Consider the following 24,099-nt stretch of genomic DNA (forward strand, 5'->3'; position numbering starts at 1 on the left):
ACTCTCAAATACTTTTCTTCTTTCAAAAAGGTGGAAAAAAGAAAGGAAGAAAATTCAGGAAAGGAACTGTTAAGCTGTTTCTAATTAATGATGAATTACTGTATATGACCTAGGATATCTGGTTGTTCCCTGTGTCAGTCATAACAAGGCCTATGTGACAGAAATGTTCAATATCTCCTGAGATGTTTTTCCTGAGTGGTCCTACTTATTTTCTGAGTTGCAAATAAAATATATTATACGCTGCAGAAATATGAAGGACAGTTTTGTTTTAATGAGGAAAGAATATACTTGCAGTATTTTATAGCCTTTTTTATTTACATACTGATTTGACCTGAGACTGTAGGGCAAAACTGAATTATCAGAACAGCTAAGTAGATGCTACTTATTACTGACTAGAACATTTCTTTCCTACATCAAAGTGTCTTCTGTCTATGGTGTAATATGTCACTGTTGCAATATGTTTATCCGTGTCAAACTATTGCATTACAACACAAACAGAGGCATTCTGATCTAAAAAAATATTTTGATCAGTAGTAACTAGCAGCTGCCTTTGTTCTATTTTTAAATAATTAAATAAAATATTTCAGCTGTGTTAGATCATATGCTGTGCACATGTGCTACTGACAGGTCATGAAACTGAATCAAAGTATAATATTGAGGAGAGAAATCATATCCCTTCAAAATATTTATTTTAAATTTATTGTTACACTAGATAACAGTAATAGTTGGGTTTTATTCTAAATCAGAGTGGAAACAAACTTTGTAATTTGTAAATCCCCAGCTAATGAAAATTCTGAATTTTTTTTGAAGTATCAGTGTGGTACATCTTCAAGGATGAGTATTTGGAGACAACATATGGACCAGGAGAACTTCAAGAGTAGGCTTTATTAAAATAATTTTAATTGATACCATACTGTAGAAAGATACATAAAGTATGTGTTGATTATGTCATAATATTTCAGTAGAGCTTGAGATGTTGAATACAAATGTGCAACAGTTCAGAGGCAGAAATAGCATCTGTGAGGAAACTTTTTACCTTGGTTTTCAGTGCTTAATGACACCCATATATTTGCATAATAGAAAACTGAAGTTACTGGGTTACTGCTTTTTAGCTGTTGTAAAGACTGTATCAGGTCGTATGAAAACTAAGAAAAATTTAAGATTTTCTGTTCACATTTAAATTAACTATGTTATTTATGGTTTTTGGCAGCCAAATGTTTGAAGATCATATGCAACTTAGACAGTGTTGTAATAAATATAGAATGGACCTTTAGGTTTCCACTTTGATTTTCATTAACTTCAGTACATGCCACCTGATTTTGTTCAGCTGTAAGTGTTCCTAAGCTTTTTGTAAGCAAAGCAGTAAGTTTGCCACATGACCTGAGAAAAGTGAAGGTGAATGGATCATATTTGTGTTTGCAGTCAGCAGCTGAACACAAAGGTCATGCAAATAGAACAAATGTTGTCATCTCAGTCCTAGAAATGGTGCTACCCAGTTAGAGCTTCTTGGCAACACTTTCATTAGAAAAAAGTGCAGTGTACCTGCATTTCCCAAAATCTCAGTGCTCATCAGACCCCTTTCTGTAAATGTTCATGAAAAACAGATTGACCAGATAGATGTGTTTGCACATCTATTTGTATTTAAAATTAGGCCACTCAAGCTAATCCTTTTAGAGGACACAGCCCCTGTTGCCATTTAAAACTCTGCTTATTTAAGAAAATCCTCTGTAATATTTTTTCAGTACAGAATATGATCATTAAATGGTTCATATTCCTTAAAAAAGTGCTTTGTCCAATGATCCTGTAGTATGATCATACTTCTTAATTTGCTGCTGGCATCCAGCATTTTCTTGTCTTTAACCTGCTGAATCTGTTTTGGGCAGGAGTGGTGGGGTTTTTTGTTTACTTTGTTTAGATCAAGAAGTGATGATATGGATATCAAATTTTTCTTCTGTTTATTTCTGTTTTTTCATTGTGCTGTTGAAGGCTGGCCTCACAAAGACCTAAAGCAACTTTTTCTTTTTTTCTTTTCCACTTCTCTGCTATTCTGAGGGTTTTGTGTGTTTTAGCATAGGTTGCTAATGGAAAAGTCTGCTTTTGTATTGTTTTACTTTATTCCCCCCAAACTCACCAATAAAAATACCAATATTGCTCTTTTGAATACAGTTCTAGAACTTCATGTAGAATGGGTATATGTGTACATATTCTTATCTACTGCTTAGAAGTAAAGCCAAATATATCTTTATGTTCATCTAGTCTTGCTTTTAAAGTAATAATATTTTGAAAATATAGCTTTTTTTAAGCTGAAAATGTTTATACTACTTAGATATATGCAAGACCCCCTTGTGTTTTATTGGAGCAGTGTAATTAACTTATAAAGACTGCATTTCATTGTATTGTGTATGTTGTTTTATTTCATAGGTTGCTTTCCCTACTGATGGCATATATATGCTTAGTCAGTGATAGGAAGACGTTAGTATCAGCAAGCTTTATTACTGATATTCATAGCTGATAGTTATACACTTCTCTTCACATTGCCACAATATGTTTTTGCACAGTAAAAATATATACATGTGAATACAGTAATAGTTCTTCATATTCCCCTTCTGGCAAACAATACTACTTTTGTTCTGTTCAGTATTTTAATTTTTTTTAAAGATCTGTAAGTGTAGGTGTTTAAATTATGGGTGCGAACAAATGGCAGATAAAAAAGGGTGAGGGAAATAATCCCAACAAATTTCCTTTATTTTTTATAATTCTTTATGGAGACCCTTGCTCACAACATTCTTAGTTTTGAAATTGCCTTGGGCATGTATGTTGAGTTAGTTGGTATGTTGAGCATCGGTTTCAAGTGTCTGTAATTTTGGGGGAAAAGGTGAGAGAATGTTCTGAGGTCTACTCAGGCAGAAATAATGACGATTCTTTTATGTTCACACACATGCCTCTTGCTTTGTGGCCATTTGTGAGTCACAGAGTAGAGACTCATGGTTGAGCTGGTGGGGCTGTGTGTGAGTGTGTGTGGAGGTTGTGCCATAAACTGGACTCCTGACTGAATACATGTGAGTCAAAAGGATAATCTTCTTTCAGATGTTTGAGATAATGCACTGGTGTTGCTTTGATTTTTCAACTCTTCTGTGTCTAAACTTTGCTCTACCCACCTGCTACCTATCCATCCAAGTAATTATAGCTAGTTTTTAGTGCCTTTTGTTGGAAATAATTTGCTAGAGAATATAAGAATGACAAAGGAGGGATTATTACTAAGGAAATATAGCAGAACTAGTCCTGTTGCCAGTTTCATTTGACCTTGCCACTGAATTATGTAATCCTAACTTGTAATTGATATCAACAGTGGTCTTAAGAACTACGTGAGAGGAAGTTCTCATTCCCAGAAAGTTCAGGACAGGTCAAAAGCAGGCCAGTTTTCCTGTTTTTTTGCAAATCTTATGCCAAATACCAATTGCTGAATTGGTGGGAGTGGTCAGTCTTGGTGAAAGCCATGAGGTATAATAGTGTGAGAAGTTTTAGTCAATATATAACCAAAGAACACGGTTTCTTGGGATGTTGATTGTAATATGAAAATTATGAGAAAAGTAACTGTAATCTTAAAAATCCTTCACCGAGTAAGCAAAGTGCATGTCCGGGAGCTGATTAGGGTTTCACAAGTTCAAAAAGCCATAAAGGACTTAGGAAGAGAGAATGAATAAAAAAGAAAATGAAATAGTGGTAAAACTGTGTCTGATACCTCGGTTTGTTATTTCTGGAGCAACATTATGTCTCAAAACTGATCATGTAACTTGAAATTATGTAGACAATTAAAAACATTGTTTATTTGTGAAAGATTTAATAAAGAGATTCATGTGTGGAAAGGGTATACTTCCTTTAGTTGTTGGAAAGATATCAGAATTGATCCAAGATCATTATACTCTTCTACAGAGAACAAGGCAATTCCATTTAACATCTCATTTCTAATAAAATACAGAAGAGAAGATGCACAGATTTGATGTGCTCTAAAAAGGAATCGGGCTCTCTGCCATGACAAGCATGATATGGCACATGCAGCAGAGCACTCAGGCTGTCCAGCCAGAAAGTCTCTCCAAATGTCATTAGGAGAGATAATTTAAGAAATTTAATGACATAAAATAAGCAAAAGTGCAGCCTGGGCTATACATGTATCATTAAACCTTCATTTTTTTCTCTGAAATGTTTAAAGAGCAAGCAGTATACAACTGGATTTGTTTTCTTTTTAAATTAGGAATTGAAAAGATGTAAAAGAGTGGTTAAATTTGCACCCTAACTGCAGCACTGTATGTTATAAAAGCACGTAATTGAAAATATACTCAGTAAATAGTTATGAAACCAAGATAGGCAAACTGAAAATGGCAGATGGACACTGAATACAAGTACTGGGGATGTTGTTACTGGAAGGGTTTCTATTTATGATTTCAGTGAACTGCTGGAATCCATAACTTGTGTACTCTGTCTTCTCTGCATTTCTGCTTAATGTGCCTAATAATCTTGAAAAGTAAAACTTTTATCTAGAGATTTTGTTTTAAAACTATAATTAGAAATATGTGCTTGTATAGTCTTCACACAGGTAACATACATGTGTTTTTCTTAAAATTGTTTGTTTTCCAATACTCATTTATCTGTTTAACCTAAATATGTCTTTGAAAGTACATATTCTTAATTACATTTCACACTTCTATACTGCACCTTTAAATAAAAAAAAAAATACAATTTTCTGAGATAATGATGCAGTTTTGTAATCTGCATATGGCCTCTTTTTTCAATTGAATAATTTGCTTCAAGCAACAAGATTTTCAAATGTTATAGCTAATATGAAAGGCTGTATAATTATTGGTAATTAATTGTCTTATGATTGCTTTTAATACAAGTGTGTTTTGAAAGGCTTCCATTGATCTGTTTCTATGGAGTAGTACGAGGGACCTCTGAAGATGTACAGAATTATCCCGCACAGTGGCTTAGCTCAGTGTGAGAACATGTCCTTCTGCTTGTGCTGCTCTGTATTTTCTGCTCCTCTTAAAAGATAGCTGACAAGAACTGTTTAAAAATAGCAGGCCAAGGGCAGGTGACAAAATGTCACACAAGCAGCACCTGGTCCAGTGACAGCCTGGAGGGAGGAAAAAAACAGACCCAGATGTCACAGATAGGATTCTATTTCTGAAGCTGGTCAAACAGCAGAATTTCAGCTTCAGCAAAGGAAGATAGAAGGGCCCATCCAACTATCATGCATTCAAATTTGAATATTTTTTTCATATCAGTTTCTTTTTTTTTCTATTCGAAGTATTAATTTGAAAGTACAGATTAGTATATACACCTTTTCTCTTTGCAAGTAATACTTGTAACCTCACAGGCATTAATACACTGTTGAGGAAAGGGAATTAATGTCCATCTGGCAAGATTTCTGAAATATTTTAGCAAAGGTTATACTAACTGAAATAGTAGCAGCTTTAGTATTTCTGCAATGCCAGATTAATGTGAAAATATGTATAGGAGAATTATGTCTGTAATTAGGAAATGTGAAGTAGTTAATGAAGATCATCTCTTTAAGAAGCTTTGCTCAAGGAGTTGGAAAGTAGAAATGGAAATTCTATTTACCTTCTGCCCCCACTTCTTTCTCGAGGTGCTGTTGGCTTCATAGCCTTATTGTGGCAACACTTTTTTCTAAAAAAAGGAAAAACTATAATGTGAAGAAAAGATTTATTTGCTTTTCTTAAACTGCTTATGACTTAGTTTCAGAAATGTACCGAAACTTCATGCCACGTCTGTTCAGCAAGAACATTCATTATAGCACAGCAGTCTCTGTGACTGCAAATAAGGAGGCTTTAACTATCAGTAGGAACTAAAAATGCTGGAGAGGATTGGCTTTAGTTCTGCTTTGCCAGAGTTTATGTGTTAAAACTTTGGTTTGCAGAAGTACAGGAAGATAACCATTATATTGGTTCTTCAGTATAGTGAGTGGGTCCTGAGTTCCCATATTTGAGTGCTCATGTAGTGAAGAAATGTAAAGTGCCTCCTTCCTTAGCTCCCAAACTCAACCATAGACATAGAGATATGAAAAGCATATGCAATGGATTGACATTATATACATGAAGTTATTTACCTTAATTGAAATAACTTTTTTATGGCTATAATTATCCTTTTGTATCTTTTTCCAAGTGACAACTAATACCAGTTACAGCTTTCAAACTGTTTCTGGTATTTAATTAAGAAAGTCCTGTTACAAATTTTCTTCAGGATATGTTTTTAATACTTCAGCTCAGTTAAATGGTATCTGAAACTAATCTGAACAGCAATGCTTCTGTTGGCTCATTTCTTGCTTTGACAGTAAAAGATTTCTCTGGGCTAAGTCTCCTTTGGGACAAGATATATATTTCTCAAAGTACATATGAAGGTACTGCATGAGAACAACATTCCCTCCAACCCAGTGTCTTATCTCAAATAGTAGATAGAAGATTCTTAGGGAAGAATACAAAACCAGAGTAAGAATTTTCCTTCCAACTATCCGTTAACTTGAGAGCTTCGGGTGCTACAGGTAGTATGAAAAATAGTGATTTATTTTTACCCATTAAGTGGAGTATTGTAATGCTGTACTTGTTATTGGAAGCCAGCTGTAAATGTCATAACTGCAGCAAGCTTGAACTAGAGGCCTTATTTTGAAGGGTAAGCATAATACTTTCTTAGTGCAAAGCAAAGGAATTTATTAAAAAGAATTATTTCACTGTTTATTTTGTGATTTTCAATATTTTAAGTACATAACACTAAAGGTACTGTGGTGTTAAATATTGTAAATGTCTATTCTTGGGAAGTTGTCTTCAATAGATGGAAGATTCACCTACCCCAACCTTTAGAAATTTTTCATGTTAATTAATTTAGTTCAGTTTTTAAATAAAAACATTGAAAATAGCTTTTGCTTACATTACAGGGCGTATGGGAATAAATTTCCATCATCCAGGAACAGACAATATTATGGCTCTTAATAGTAAGTAGTTAACGTCTAGTGATTTATATTGTCATGTTGAATATTATTTTTTACATTTATTGTGTATATAGCTGCACAGCCAGACAAATATATCTGGTAATATTTGCATAGAAGTTTGTGCATATTCTGAAAATGTTCTGAAAATCAGTCACCTCTGATTTTATTAGTAGAATTGGGGGTTCTTTATATTAGCTTTATAATGACATTGTGTTTCACTGGAAGCTTGATAATGCCTGCTATAGATAATATTACAAACAGTCTCTCTTGTTTCCTCTCTTGTGGGTGTGTGTGTGTTAAATCTGTAACTTTATTTTCTGATATCTCTCCAGACATATTTCTTCCTGTTGGGATGAGCTGTTACAAGTTTTGCATACAATTACATTGACTGATGGAGTTTGCTCAGTTGTTTCCATTATGTAGACAGGAATGGAGAGAATGTTTACACGTCTAAATAATGAGGAAAAACTGCACTTCACTGAGAGATTATTGCTTTTGTTTGTGTCAGGAAATAAAAGCAAAATTAAAAGTCCAGTCATGAACATATGCATTCAAAAAACCTGCCAGAATGGATCTGGAAGATAGCTCATGTGTGGGGGTTTTGGGGGGTGGGGTGTTCAGCACCACCAGCATAACGTAGAACTGAACTATGCAAATCTAAGCATAGTATTTGTCTGTCTAATCCTATGAAATGCTATTTGGAAATGTCCATTTTTGCTTACAGTGTTGTATTAGACATGTTAGGATTAACGTACAAACTTCTCTTAAAATGTTTTGCCCTTGCACTGTCAGTTTAAGTTAGACTGTGTATAGTTGAGAACTGCCTTTTTTTTTTAGTACCAAGCGAAGAATAATTTATAAATGTGAAGAACTGAAAATTTTTAATAGACAAGTTGCAAGGTGTTTAACATTTGGCTGTGAAGGCCAGCTTTTGGAACCTGTAAGACTTTGCTTGTGTTCTCCTTCACTGTTAATGATGAGGTGATATTTTGGAGAGTTTCAGTTGTCATGTTTAGCACGTGTGCCCCATTTTCTTATGGGCACATGAAATTATGGGAAATCAAGTAGTTGACTAGGAGAAGCACTGTTTAATTAAAGACTTTATCAAAAGAGGCACTGTTCATGTCGGTGTGTGTGTGTGTAAATAAGTTCTCCACAGTACAGTTGTTGGCTGTTTGACATGAATTCTGGTCTCGGAATGTATTTGTTGTTCTAACGTGGGCATTTCATGAAGCTGATTGCAATAGTAATATGCTTGTGAAGATGGGATATTATGATTGAATTTTGAGTTACTTTGACAAATTGACAGTTACTATGATTTATATAGTAGCATTTCTTAAAAAGTCTTACAGAGATTTTTGAAAGACAGGAATGAAAAACTGATATAAAATGTTATACTGTTTTGGGACAACTCACTTTTATCCTAAATGAATGATGTATTCTATTCTGCTTTCTTTTAAATGGAAATAATATTTAAGAAATATTTCTTCCTGTCTAAATTTCTTTGAAATTTTTACAGCATCTATAAAATCTATTAGTTTGTGAAAAATAATGATCCTTTGTAGTAGTCCTGGTGTATGGTTAAAATAGCAGTAGAGCTAACTGAGGGACCCAAACTAAATATATTTGTGTATTTCCACTGTTTAAAGTATTAGCGGTTTATTGAAATATTAACTTTGTACAGACTTACAAAAGCCTGGAACCATAAATATGTAATTTATGCAGAATTAAATTTGGTGAAATGAAAAGTCTGAATAAGTTTCCATATATTTCATTTTCCTTTCTTTACTAGGTGAGGCCACACCATTTTTGGTCATTACTGAGAACCCAGAAGCTAGAATTACTGTATTATGAAACCTGTTGGGTTTTGCTCTTAAATCTTTGAAGAGCTGAGAATAAAAGCAAATATTTAAGTACATAAGCTTAAAAATTACTTTCTGTAATTGCAATCCTCTTTTGTATGCAGCTAAAACTGAGAAATTTAGAACTACGTAATTCCCATGTCATCTGTTACCTTTGTCATGGGGAAATATACTAAGGAAAGTTAGTTCAAGAAGAAATACTCTTTTCTGTGCTGGAATGGTTGTGATTTGGGTTAAAAAAATAAAATAAGTAAAATAAGAATTCCCCAAAGATATTTCATAACAGTAATTTTTGGAACAATTTTGAGAACTTACGTAACATCTTTAAATCATAATACTTGTCAAATCCGTGTATAATTTCTGTGAAACTAAACACTGTCTGCTGAAACTGCAAATCCAACCTTCACGTTCTATTTATAGTCATTGCTACCTAACCTTTTTGTCTTTTCCTGTGAAGACACAGTAATAATCTTTAAGATTTATTACTCAAAGCTCAATTTCACACTGACAGTGTACACAAGCTTTTGAAGTTGGAAGACAGCATATGCTCATGCCAACAGCAATGCAAAACTTCACATGCTGTAGGGAGAGGGGAAGCTCTGAGGGGTGTTCATCTCTAGCTCCTCATCCTCTGTGGCAGCACCTTCAACTGTACTTCAGCTGTTACTCTTATTTACTGATTACAGCCTTTTGAAACTTGGGATTTTCCTGACTGCCAATCTTGGGATGCTGTCTGTAAATGTTGGAGGGGATTGTTTGGTTTGAGGGGAAGGTGTTACTTGCTTAGTTGGCAGCACAGTGTGGAGCATACTTACACCATTTTGTTCATCATTGTGCAAAGCTATAAATCATCATCATCTCAAAGCACTAAGTTCTGAAATAATAAAATTAGTGGGATAGAAGAGATTGCTTTTAAATGCGTAATTATTATGAATCTCTTCTTGTCATTAATGGCATTATGGTTGTGTACATACACAGTTGCACATACGTATGAACATATTTATTTTATAAATGCTCTTGAAGTTCAGAATTAGACTTCTGTTGAGGAATGCAGTGTTTAAATATTCAGAGAGGTCTGCGCATAATCCTAAAGAGCAGTTAAACAAAAGGAAGATGCAAATATTTCTATTTGAAACATTGTTCAGAGGGAAAAAGGTATAGATTCTGTCTGTACCAGATCTAATTGAAATTTCTCTAATTGAAATAGTGTTTTTAATGAATTAGTGACATCAGTTATTTAACTTTTTAATAACATCATTCATACTGAGCTAAAAAGTAGAAGAATTTTTAAAAACTTTAATCTACAGCATCTATTAATGATAATTTTAGTAGATGTTTGCAGTACCAGGTAAAAGCTATGCTTAAAATGCTAGGCAAAGCCTGAAAAGGAATTAATTTGCTTTGGCAAAATTACCTCAAAGGTGTCCTCCATCCCTTCTCTCATTAGTATTCACTGCCATTTGCAGCCATATGTTTCTGCAGCCACTGCTTCTGTTTGGAAGCAATTGGACTTTCTCTTGAGTGCTTCTCAAGAGAATGTGCTTCTTTTTAATTTGCTTTGTGAATAGGACTAAATGATCAGCATGAATACATAGTCACCTACGTGGTAGGTGGTGAACTATCTTTAATGCTTTTTGTGAACTTCAGAAAGCCAACAATAAACTTCAGGGAGAGAGAAGTATGGCAGGTGAAAAAGGGAGATGGGAATAAACAAGGGTATGAGAGCTTTCTAAGGAAGAACTGAACTGTTCTGCTGGTATCCCAAATTAGATTTCATAAAAAAAGTTTGAAGTTAGTTAAATGAGCAAATGAGAAACCCTTTGTGGAATGCTGGAATTTATTTTCCCTAAAGCTCGTCTGTACAGTGACTTTTTAGTGATGTTGGGCTTCAAACGTTCCATGTGCTTCCACTGTTCATTCTTGTCTCATATGAAAATGTGTCATCTGTGAGGTCTGGTCCTATTTGCTCTCCATCTGATTGTCATTTCTTCTTTTCATTAGTGTAATTAGTTCTGTCTATTCAGAGTAAAACAATTTGAAAAATACATTCAGGTAAGGGTTTGGGGCATCTTTTTAGATGTCCATGTTGAGATTTTGGTTTTGGTTTATTAATACAGATAATAATTATGTGAGGAAGGTGTCATGCCATGACAGGAAACGTAATGACAACAAATGGATTTCAGTTTTTATTTTCATGTTTCTGTTGGTTTTAAAATTGCCTTCTCTGATTAAGAGCTGTTGCACTTGGCTCTTCCTGTATTCTGATGTGTTGCTTTCAAACACATATAGTGTTTTGATACAAAAAAGTTGCTGAAGTAGCATTTTATATTTGAATTTCTTGCCAGTGCTCCTGTTATAGCTTGAAATTAACTGCTCCAAATAGAAGGTTCATTGAATTATTTTTGTCCTGCAAGATCTTGGGTTGGCAGTTTAACAGCTAATAAAAGCTTGGGGTTTTTGTAGTGATAGTGTTCTGGGAAAATGTGTGACTAAATTTCGAGAGGCATCAATCTCCTCTAATAGTTTGGTACTTGCCTATATGCTGAACTCTTTAGCCCAATTGCCACGTGGGGTTACTAATGTGTTACCAGCTTATTAGCATATATAGAATAATGGAAAGGAATAAAAAACACTGAGAGACCTTACAAAGTTTGCAAAACTAAACCTAATTTAGTCGTGAAGAGACCAGAGTTAATATAACAGGAGGGAAAAAATGAATGATATAAAGTGTGACATAGCAAAGGCAGCAGGGTTCACAGGAGTCCCAGAATGTGTGAACTGTCACTTTACACATAACCTTGTTAAGGTTTTCAGAACCAGCTGTATAAAGAGAATTGATACTGCCTTGGAGGCTGTGAGTTGGACGTGCTGGTATCTCCAAGTCCCTTCTATACCTGTTTAATTTTTTAAAAAGGGGGAGAGGAAACCAAGGAGCAACACATCATCTTCTTTCTTACCTTCAGTTTTTTATGTTAGCATCTGCACTTCCAGAAATCTGATTTGACTGTTACTGAAGGGAATGTCTCTTATCAGTGACTGCTAAAGGCTTTTTCTAGCAGAGGAAGATTTCTTAAATCATCTTTTTAATCCAACTTTATAGCTCTTCAATACCTTCTTGTTTGTTTGTTTTCCCCACCACTTTTCCTGCCTCACAACCTCACCAATGTGCTTTCCTTTCATCTTTGTGATCCTCTCTATTGTGGGTTAGTGCCATCTGTTTCCTCAGAATTTCAAGATTTTCCAGGCTATTCCACAAGCATTAGATATGATGCTAGAAGAGATGAAACAACCTGGCTGTTAAAAATGTGAGGTTTATTGTTAACAGATTTTTTAAACTAAAACAAAGAGATGGAAATAGATAAGTCTGCTCTCCTGCACAGTTGCTTGGCTGCTCATGTGCCTAAGAAAGGAACACCGAAGCTGGTTTTGAGTGTCAAATGCAGTTTACCTGTTTGATAAAGTGTTTGAGATCCAGTGTGTGGGACTTAACTGCATACAGCTTGCATGTAGAGGTGTTTCTCTGATGATGGGATTCAGTTGTTTATGTATGTGAGCATATGTGATCAGGGAGATTGTTGTAACGCTTGCATTGGTAGCATTGGAAAAAAAACAACCTGGAGGGACTGTTGAGGCCAATACCACCAAATTACTGTAGCACCCATCTGCACATCCAGCCTATCTATCAGTGGAAATTGAGAACCCTCTTTTGAACCTCTCATATATGAATGTCAATCATCTTTTACAATTCATTTATATGATCCTCTCTTTTGGGCAAAAGGACGTTGCGTAATTATACTTGATTCTATCACCTTCCCTCAGTTCATGAGTTCATTTTCATTGGTATTTTAATTCACTTGTAAACTTCCAGATCTCTAAGAACTTGAGACCCACTGTTCAAAAGACAAAGCTTGACATATTTTCCTTTCTGATCTTAGAAAATTATTGCATAACTCATAATGTCCTAAAGCAAGTATTGTTCTGAACTGCTGACTGTTTCAAGAATACAAATGAGTGTTCCAGGCTAGAAATGAGATTCTGGTACCTTATAAATCAAGGAGGTTCCCAGTCTTGTCAAATAAACTTTCCTTTAACCAGTCTGGCTCCAAAATTTCTAACCTGGAAATGTCAACTTTTTTTTCATAGAGTTAATGCTACTTTAATTAAAAGTTAATTTAAGATATGTCTTTAAGATTGCCTTGAAGTGTGCATCTCTGATATTGTAGAGACATTATTGCATGAAACATACAAGATACATACCAACAGTGAAGAAAGAATGTTTTTAAAAATCTCAAAATACTTTGTTGTCTTCCATAAAATATGAGAATACAAATAAATTATGTCACTTATTTCTGAATTTGAAATTACCTGATCAGACCCACTTTTAGTTATGATATGGAAAAAGTGTAGCTCTAGTCCCTTTGAATTAATGTTTTATGAATTCACAAATTTATTGTTTCCTAGGACTGCTAACTATTTGATACATATACAAGGTGCAGTTCCAATCCCCTATTATAATAAAACAATGAAAAAAAACCCAGAAAATTTCTTTTTCATAATTTTCATGTAGCTTTCTTTGAGATGTAGTTAAAATCTGAGCAGTTAATTTTGAGTGAGTTTTGATTTATTGCAGCAGTGGGTAATCTTAGCTGCAGGCTTTGGGGAGTTCCAATAGCATTAGTACTGAGTTTACTTGATTGCATTACAAGGTTTGGGGAGTTTGTTTTGCTTGTTTGTTGAAAGCTTAGAGTTCTGTTCTTCATCGTGCAGTTTCATGTTTGTGAAAACACACTCATCTTCTGGGATGAGGTGAGTTAATAGTTTCAGGAGAGTTATCAGGGGATGGAAAAGAATCTGTTGTTCCTTTGTATTTGAGGGCATGCAACTGGGGACACGGTGGTTATGTAACTTTTTACCTGACAGTTAAAGGAAGTTGCTGAGGACGAACAGACACTAACGCAGTGCTGATCCTTCTGGGAGCTGCACAAATGATCAGTGCCTGCAACAGCTTTAGTTTTTACATGGGAAAATGTACTCATCCCTTCTTAAAGCAGCTGTGTTTTCCTTAGTACTGGAATGCTCTAGGAGGTACCTAGGAAAGAATCGCTTGTGTTGAATTCAGAAACATTTCCGGAGGTGGTTTTCTGTGCAAAATGATGTTTATATTTAGCACCACAACTAGTATATGGGGAGCAGCTGCATTGGTGGGGGGTCTGATTTTTGGAGCTCCCAGTCTCTTCTGTTGGAATTGCCCAAGAGAGAAAGTAACTTCAGATACATAGCTCTGGTAATTTCTTTGTTTCTAATAGTGCAGTAATTTTCTTATTGGCTCCCAGATGTCTTCATTCAAGAATAATTTCCAAGTTGTTTATTTTTTTAAATATTTACTCATACTGGAGGCATTATGAAATTTACCTGATGAACCATTCCTGCTATTAAATCTGTTGTGCTCTGAACTTTGACTTGTGAACAAGATGAGTATTTTTTCATTAACTTGTTTCAAATGACACATTCTTATTTCACATCCTGTGTAAACAACATAATAAAGTGTGCACTGACATTCTGAAGTTGCCATGCTGAATAACTGGCAGCTTGCTGGAGAAAAGTAACAGTTTAATATAAATACTTGATAAAAATGAGGTAATTTTCAAATTATGTGTGTAGATATATACAAAATATAAACAACAATGCTTAAAACACCTTCTTTGAGTGTTTGAATGTGATGCTATGTTTTTAAATCAAGAAAAGCTGAATTGCCTGTCTTCCTATTTAAGTGGATTGCAGTATTTTCTCCTGGAGTTTACAGGCAATTGTAAATATACCTCCAGTGAAACCTTTTTATGAAAATAAAGATTATGTGTCTGAGTGCAAATATAGGAAGAAAGTATTATTCTGCAGTGCAGTATAACATGGAAGTGTTATAATACATGAATAGCAATAGGGTGTTCTAACATTACAGAAGTCTTTGGTAGATTTCTGCCATCATGTACTGATCTTGCTCAGAGCCTAAAAGTTTAAATTAAGCATATAAAACTTTGTTTTCTTCAAAAGAAGCACAGGAGTCTTTTTCATCTCATACTGAAATAGTACTTCTTTATTTAATTTTTAGATTGGTAGCATTCTGTTTGAGAAACTTCTTTCAGATAAATTACTCTTGATGCTCTTGATTACTCTTAATACATGCTTTTTTTGGATGTGTGGGCATTCATCAAGACAAGGACTTGCTACAAAAGGTCTGACAATGGTTCTTTGCCATCATAATAAGTAACAGAATATGGCTTTAGCAGTAGCTAGAAAGCAGGAGAACTAATTTTATTCTTGCTGCAAAGCCAACTCTAGTATTAATTCTCAACTATTACCGGCTGTGCAAGAAGCAGAGTCTCTCTCAGGGCTTACCAACCACCTCACCGTGACGGAATAATTGTTCACACAGACAGCTCTGACTGTCTTCATCTCCCTTGAAATTTGTTAATCCCCCTAATGAGGTACTCATGTATTTGCTTTTTTGTGACCTCATTGATAGTGGAAGAAAAAGATGTAGGTGTAGGTGTATGGTGCCTGAGACTGTGTTTCTTCAGGGCTTGAGGAGGAAGCTGCTCGGGTAGAAGAGAGGTTACTAGCAGTGCCTGTGCTGGAGGAGGGTGAGCCTCACTCCAGTATCCCCAGGGCTACTCAGAGGTGATGGCCAGGGGACCAGTCAGCAGGTGAATAGTTCTCAAATGGCCACCACCAATCTGTCATGTAATTGCTGGCCAAAGAAAAGTAGACAGGGAATGCTGAGGGTTATGGTGGGATACCTGGGTGTGTCGGGCAGGACTGGAAGGCATTGTGTTAGTTTTGGAAATAAGAGATGGAGTTGGGAGGAACACTGAAAGTATTACAATGAAGAGAGAAAGAAACAAAACAAGGCTGTGTTACTTGTCACCTCACTTCTGTTGAAAAACCCAACCTGATTTCTAGCCCTCCGCATTTGAGTACTTTGAAAGGATAGATGTCTCTTGTGATAAGTTGACTGTGTAGAAGACACGTGTTTTCTAGATTATTTTGTGGCTTTCTAAAATTTCAGTTAAAAAAAATGCTGACTTTTGCATTTGCCATTATAACACAAAATATGCTCCTGCACTTGTCCAGCATTGTGGATTTTGCCATTGATGCGTGTCTCATTGAAAGGCTGTGTTAATTCTGGTAGCTATAAAGGCATTTTGTCAATCTGGTTTTATTCCTCTAAACATACTGGCTCTTGAGTTCATGTTGTTTTGGTAGGATTTTAGTATCTACAGATGGTTAATTATTTAAATTGAAATATAATTGGAAAATATGTTCTCTACAACTGATTAATAAAATGCAAACTTAATTCTTTTAATTACGATTACTGTTGATGATGTTTATTGCCTCTTAAAACCATAATCCTAAATTATTATTTTATAGTACTGTCTGATATGCCTAATTTTTTTAGTACCTTTGCTATGTAGAAAACTTGCACTAGCAGGTATGTTCCTTCCCCCCCCCCAGCTGTATTACCTCTCAACTTTTTTCTCTTGTCTTGGATTGTTTGAATTTCATCTTGCACTTTTTGAATGTTTTTTCCTTCTTTATGGTGGGAGGGGAAAAATAGAAGAGGTAGAAGCTACATTTTCATTGCTTTTGGAGCTAAATCTAATGACAGTTGTACCGACAATTTTCTTCTGTGTTTACATGCAGCCAGGAGCTATGGGCGGAGAAGAGGTAAAAGTATTTACTAAATGTTTTGTTTGCTGAATAGTGGGAGAATTAAATATTTAGTTTTCTTATGATAAGATGTTACCGATTTTAACATTTTGTTGATCAATTGTTTCATATAAATCCATCTTATATTCTTCACTTGCAAAACAACTCCCTTTAATAGCATCTTAAAGCAATGATGATCTTGAGCTGGTAACTTCAAGTGTGTTGCTATTACTGGTGAACTGGAGGATGACTGGATGTAAAGAGTCTTTCATAATATGTGTTTGTGACTTGAAATGTGTAACATTCAAAAAAGAATAGACTATGTTTGGTGTTTGTTTGGTTTTTTTGTTAAGTCCAGTGTTTAACCACTGCATTGAACATTTCAAAATTACCTTTTTTTCGATGAAACAGCTTTCACTGAGTATTACACTTGACTATTGAATTGCCTCAGGTAGAACATGTGTGAATACCAATACTAATAACTTTCCTCAACAGTGAATATTAATAATAGAGACAGTATTTGAGCACATTTTAACTGTATTTCATCATAGAAAACCCTTAAAAAATTAAAGCAAACTGAAAGCATTTTACAAATGTACAGTGCTGCATATCAGTTTATTCTGAGAGATTAATGAACAAGGACAGTAGCAAGTTTGCTGACTACTAAGAAAGTTGTGATAGCAGCTTACATTTCTGTACTGTGCTGTAGCTTATACAGACTAGGTTTATTGAGAAGTAACAGTGAAAATTGCAGCTTTTAACAATTAGAGTTAGGCAGTGCCATCTGCTTGGGGTACTTAGGCATTAAACTTAATTTTATCTTCTTTTCTGTGATGTTCTCGGACAGCTATGCAGGTGACATTGCTTCCTTTTCAAAATGTAGAATTTGCATCGTGTTTCTGAGAGGCTGGAGGCAGACATAGCCCTCACACAGGCCAACAGTGTGGGAAGGAACTTGTAATTTGCACTGAGGATTCAGGCGCTGGACTGCAGAGGCTGTACTAACACAGTTTATAGTAAAGTATTCAGCTGATTTGGTTCAAAGCTGACTGGTTTTCATGTTTTTTTGATAGCTGAAAAAAACCAAAAGATTCCAGTTTTCCTCACAAACTTACCTGCTCATATTTCCCCACCTCCAGAGATCGGGCTGCTGTTAACAGATGTTAAAGGCATCCTGATACTTTTTCAGGGCTCTCATGGTACTGAAACAAATTGGGAAGTATGTGGAGTATATAATATTGTATACTCTCTATGCATGTGAACCCTGTTTATTTTCATTTTAAGATTGTGGCAAATGTTTCCAGATTGATCAAATGGCACCAAAGTAGGAAGGAGGTAGGAAGCAGTAGGACACTGTTGCAACTCACGTTTACTTGTAGAAGCCAAATATAATAATGTGGCAGTAATTGTGATGAATACAGTGTAGGCTGTTTTATAAAAATGGTAGTGATGACAAAACAGGGCAAACAAGTTCTGAATGTGCTGGACTTACAGAAATTTTTTTTTTTCACTCTACCAGAAAGCATGTTTCACTCTATAAACTTGTTTCCTGTGTGAAATGCAGAGTTTTCTATACTAACAAGTAGATTTGTGTGTGTCTTGTCATTAACACTCATTCATGCAATATTGAAGTCTGTGATGTTCATGCTTTATCATTACCTTGACTTTTATAATGTTGTTACTGAGCTTTCTTAACCTTAAGATTCTATGGTAATCTGTTAAAAAATGATGTGTTGGTTTTAAAATATTCCCATATATCCCTCTCTATTATTGTTTTCACCATTTGTATTGTGATAATATGCAGAATAACCAGAGACAAGTCTGTCCAGGGACTCATTTCATGTTTGTTATACTTGGATATTTTAATTAGTGTTTGGTTCTGTTACTGTGACTAAGCATCTTCAGCGAGGAGAGGTTTTGTCAGACATTTTTGGGGGCTTGCCATAAAATATCAGTTCTATACGTAACCCTCTGTTTTCTCTGAGTAAGGAGAGCATTTCTTTGTAGGTATTATGTTTAGGGCTGTTGAGTCATGTTCATGGTACCTTGTTTTTAACTTCTACAACCAGTTTTTCAGGTACAGATGTAAGCATAGCTATGGGAAATCAGCCCAAACTCTTTTGCTGCACTGACAACTCAGAGATGCCCGGGGAGGGGTACAGGAGTATATTAAAAAAATAGTACAGTTAGTGATGCTTTCTCATAATGTTCTCACAGAAATTTGCCCCAGGGGGTTTCATGAGGTGATGTCTCAATATTTATTGCTTTAGAATGTGCTTTTGTCCTGTTCTTACTCGTTCCCTTTTCTAAGCCTATATAAACTTTTCAAGATCCCAAAAAGCCTCTGGCAAAGGGTTCCAGAGTTTGCCTTGCTTTCAGCCTTGCCATGTACTGATTGTGTTCAATGCACTTTACCTTTTCCCTTACTGGATGAGATAGTGAACAGTCATTACCTATTCCCTTGTCTGTATGTTTTCCATAAATTTAACTCTATCCTTGACTTAAATATAAAGTTTTAGAACACTGTTTACATTTTTATAAGGTGAGTACAGTGCTTGTAGACTGTCAAGCATCCAGCATGAGGTGATACCTTGATTTCTAAGCTGCTGTGAATTTTTATTATTCCCCTCAGAACTGAGCACTAAGTGACCTCTGCAAATTTGTATTTTAGTTGAACACCTTGTTCTAGTATTTATTAATTTGATGTCACCTTCCACTACTGGATCATGTTTGTTTCATTTTTTTACAAGAAGGTAGGTTGGTGGACAGGAATTAAAAGACTATTTAGCTCCTTAGTAATGTCAGTTTCTCATAGATATTTTCAAATTTCCTGCTTTTCAGTGGGTTTTCTGATTTGATACTTTTACACAATTGTACTATTCCTAATTTTTTTTCTCTCATGCACATGTTCTCTTTTATGTTGAAATGCATATGTTTATACATGTGCATGACCTGTTTGTCCATTAGTAGAATATTCATCAATAGTCTTTCCTGTTTTATGCTCTAAACCCACCATATCTGACAAGACTTTGAAGAGAAGTATCTCTAAATCCTTCTCTGATTGTGGCATTTACCCTGGTTTTTATGTCGAGGTGTAAAAGTACAGTAGGAATTTTGATTCAGTGGATTTTTGTGTCTGTGATCTCTGTCAATGTTTAATATTCAATATATTTTTTTTCTAATCAAGACTTTTCTAGTGTCTGGTGTTCATAAAAAATTCAGGCTGGTGTTCTGTGCCATTCAGAACATATTTCCTGGTTTGTTGTGGTTGTTTTTTTTTTTTGCTTGTTTTCCATATGTAGGATTACTGCTTCTTTTTGTAACCTGTCCTTTGGTGCTGGAGACTATTACTGATATTTTCAGTGTATACGTTTTTTTACTAGTTTTTTTACTAGAGTCCCACTGTCTTGATTTTCCTCCTTACCCCTGTTTTTATTTCCTGTACTTCCCTGTGCTGTTCCTACCAGGATGGTGTTAATCCTCAGGTCTTGCTGGAAGTCAGTGTCATGTGATCCTTTACCTTTGAATTTAATTATGTGTTATTTATATTTGTAATCAACCCCCCTAATAAACTGTTTGTATCCATTAATTGTAATTTCCTCCCAAGGAACAATCCTCCATGAAATGAGTGGACAATTAGCCTTTTCAGAGTTGAGATGGGGTTCCCATCTCTCTATATTGCAGGACTTAATTTTCATCTCAGGTATAGGGAATTATTAAATTCTAAATTTGGCATGTTCTACAGTGTTGGTTGTATGCAGGTGAACTTTTTTTATCTTCTCTGTTAATAAATCTGTTAAAATAATGTGTGTATGCCTTAGTAGTAGTAGCAACAAATTAAATGCATCTGATGATCACAAATAAATTTTTTCCTTTTCATTAACAGACTGAGTAGCAGCCATTTATGTTGATTTTGCTCATTCATCACTGAAAGGATGTTTTAACACTGAGTAACAGTCTGACAGGCTGTTCCAGCTAACAACTTTTTTCTTCAAGTGCAAGTTCTTTTTGGTTTATTTAACAAGATTTTTTTCTTATTATCCAGGTTTCTTCTATGTGTTTAATATTCACAATGCAGAGTTTTCCCATGTTTATTTTGCTGTTTGTGCCCCTACTCAGTGTCTGAGAGGGCCTCTGTTCCCTCGAGGTGGAGGTGCTCCAGCCCTTGTTATTAGGTCCCTGTAAAGCACTCTAAAGTGTGCAGTGACTTGAGGGGTCTGCTTTTGAGATCATTCCTGGAAGATCTGTTATGGAAGGTTTAAATCTCTTAAGAATTGGTTTGAAATGTAAATGTTGCAAAGGTCCTTTCTATAGTGATGACAACAATCTCATCAGATAGCTTGTTGGTTTTGTTGCTAGCCATTTGCAAGGCTTTGGTTTAAAGCTAAATTAGGTTTATTGTTTTGTAAGGGTGATACATCCTTGGAAAAATAGAACATAATTTGGACACCTGGACCACTTAGTTGGGCCCTTTAATGCAAATTCTGTTGCAGTAAAACAGCAGAAGGAAGAGCTAACGTTTTTTTTCTAAAATATTTAATTCTCCAGGAAACAACGTTAACTATAGATGCTACAAAATCTGTTGCAGGTCGGTCCTCACTCTTTCCTTTTGAAGATGGCTTCCTAGACGACAGTCATGGGGATCAGTCTTTATCGTCGGGGCTCAGCTCTCCAACGCGCTGTCAAAACGGTGAAAGAGTGGAACGCTATTCTAGAAAGGTGTTTGTTGGAGGGCTTCCTCCTGACATTGATGAAGGTACTGTGAATAAGTTACATTGGTGAGATGTAGGAATTGGCTTTCCTATAATTACTATAAAAAAGGTCAGATTTTGATGAAAACAAATGTATTTTCCCAGATGTGTTGCTTTTAGTGCTTGTGACATTATTTAAAACAAACACACTACAATCAACGGCAACACCTGAGAATTTACTTGACATTCTTTTGTGCTGTAGATCAGAAGAGGTGGAGAGAGAAATGGCTGCATAGTAGGTCTTCTGATCTGCATGTCTTCCCACAGCTGTAAAGTAGGAAAGGGAACTTACTGGTTACTGTCTCTCCCCCATAGTCTTTTCCTGTTCTCTTGGGTGTGGTTGACTTTAAGGACTTTGTTAATACAGTTCTTTCCGAAATACATTGGGCTTTAATTAATCAGCTCTTATACCCAGCATATATGTAGGGCTCAGATGAAAAATGTAGGGCAGTAATATGGTTACAAAATAGTAACCAGCTTAGCAGAGGTGGTTAGGGTTTTTCTCAATATCTGCTCTACTCGTGTGTGCCCCCACAAACCCTTACTCCCAAACCAAAATCATGACAATTTTTGGTGTATTTTTCATGTTATATCCGGAATCCACCACTATCTAGCTTCAATGGGCATACACAGAGAATTTGAGGATGCCTCATAATGAACAGAGGGATATCTGAATCTGATCTACTACGCTGAAGTCCAAACCATGTACAGTTTTAATAAAGAAATACTGTCAGTTGCCAACCTATGATTTGCAAACAGCTCAAATGTGGTTCCTCTGTCACATCGAGAGTTGCAGGGCTGTTGATACAGGGCCTGCTGGGTAATCTGAATCTCCAGCTATAAGAAGAAGCAGGCCAACAGATACAACTGATGTGAACGTTGCTGGGTCACTCAATCAAAATATATGCCCTGCCTGTCTTGTGAGGAAGTAACATGGCCACCTGGGAGCTGTCACCCTCTTTCATGAGAGGTCTCCTTCAGTAACCCTTTTTCCTTCAGCTCTTCAGTATATATATAATATGTGTCTTTAGTTGCTTGAAAAATCTGGCGTGCAACTCATGGGGTCAGAGAGACTGGATACACCTCAAACAGCAATCCAGAAATTGGAAAACCCATTTTCTCCAGACTGCTTGTTGCTCTGATCTATCTAGCATCACATTAGACATAATTTTAGAATAATTCTTTCTTTAAAGTAAAGTTTAAAAGGCATGGAGGAAAAAAAAATAAATTTAAAAACGATTTCAAATACTTCTTTCTGGAGCATTTACATTTAAAACAAAATTGTCACTTAGGATAGTTTGTGATGTGTGTTCCACGCTGTTTCTAAACTGATGCTTAAAAAGCAAAGAAATAACTTGGCAATTCAAGGCAGATTTCCTGAGGGGACTGAGGAAGGTGAGATCCCCACAGCCGCATGACCCGCTGCAGCCTGCTTTCTAGGGCACGCTGGAGGAGCGGCTGTGCTGACATGGAGCTGCTCTGTCAGTCCCATGTGGCTACATCTGACCCTGCTTTGTGGCTATAATTAGAAATAGACCACAGCTGAAGCATATTCACTTCTGATAGATCATGTTTGCATTTAATCCTGCTGCAAACTTCCATTAGTAGAATGTGAAATTACTTTTTTAAGCAGCCATTTATAGCATAGAGATGAAAGAATATTTAGGCATCCTCAGTGGACATTATTACAGTTTTCACTTAATGAGTGTAGAAAGCAGGAAGTCTGGTTTTGTTTTGTTTTAAGTGAGACTTTTTACCTTGCCGTGTCAGTCTTCACATTCTAAGGTGCCTCATTTGTTTTTTGTAGATGAGATCACTGCCAGCTTTCGTAGGTTTGGACCTCTTGTGGTGGACTGGCCTCACAAAGCTGAAAGCAAGTCATATTTTCCACCTAAAGGTAATTAGTTTAAAATACATTTATGCAGGCTCTTTGGTAAGAGGAAATTATGTCTGCATTGTAGCAATCCATTACAAAGCAAAGATTTGACTCTTTATGATGAATTTGCTGTCTTTCAACAAGCATATTTTCAGCCATTGTCATGATGAAAAAGAATCACAATTTGGTTACTGAAATGTGCTCCCTGTGTGTACTTCTTCAGCACACCTTGAGTCCTTGAATTATGCCTTAATTTATACTAGGTAGAAGGCAAGTTGCAGAAATTTCCTAGTGCTGATTCTGTTGCAGTTTACATATTGCAGAACTCACAAGAGTAAAAGCTGGAAGTCACTGTGTGTGTTCTGACCCAAGGAGCTGTGATCCTGCTCGGAACCACAAGCTCTGTGTCAGGGCTCACTGGGCACTGAACTGTGAGCTCTGCTGGGAGAGAGCAGGCTGGGATCAGGCACCACGGGCACAGGGATTCGAGGATGGAGCTGATTTGGTTCAGGGTGGTTTAGAGTGTGTGCAGGGGGAGCAATCTCATATCTGTCAGCAAAACATAATGCGGACCTGTTTTGGCTGAGAAAGAACAGTTTATGGGAAACCTGTTTGGGAGAGTTACTTGGCTAAATCAAGCTGCTCATATTGTACCCTACTCTCTCCTCTGATTTTGTATTATACATTGTATATATACATTCTACTCTCAGTCACACATGCTTCTTGCATATAGTTTGCGAGTTCACTTGTAGTCTGAAACAGTAGCAGAACGTTATACACAAAATTTCTTATCTACGTGTTAAGATTTTCTGTTCTCACTGACCCTGAAAGCTGCTAATTGCTCATTAAGGCCACTGATTATTTTGGCAGAACAATAGGCTGTTTAGTCAGTGAACTAGCTAATCC

The 24,099-nt window shown here is 35.8% G+C and overlaps 1 protein-coding gene across 14 annotated transcripts in view; it reads left to right on the forward strand.

Moving 5' to 3' along the window:
- CPEB3 (cytoplasmic polyadenylation element binding protein 3) overlaps positions 1-24,099 on the forward strand; it is an 86,873-nt gene that overhangs the window by 34,651 nt on the left and 28,123 nt on the right. For 9 of the 14 annotated variants that reach the window (XM_064662957.1, XM_064662946.1, XM_064662948.1 and 6 more), the window contains exons 4-7: positions 6,947-7,003; positions 16,561-16,584; positions 21,155-21,322; positions 23,125-23,214. In XM_064662957.1, coding sequence (XP_064519027.1) covers positions 6,947-7,003; positions 16,561-16,584; positions 21,155-21,322; positions 23,125-23,214 — 339 coding nt within the window. The remainder of the gene's footprint in view (positions 1-6,946; positions 7,004-16,560; positions 16,585-21,154; positions 21,323-23,124; positions 23,215-24,099) is intronic. The other 5 variants (XM_064662960.1, XM_064662947.1, XM_064662951.1 and 2 more) reach the window with 2 other exon arrangements.

This window comes from Pseudopipra pipra, chromosome 8 (genome assembly GCF_036250125.1).
Source record: "Pseudopipra pipra isolate bDixPip1 chromosome 8, bDixPip1.hap1, whole genome shotgun sequence".
Taxonomy (NCBI): Eukaryota; Metazoa; Chordata; class Aves; order Passeriformes; family Pipridae; genus Pseudopipra; species Pseudopipra pipra.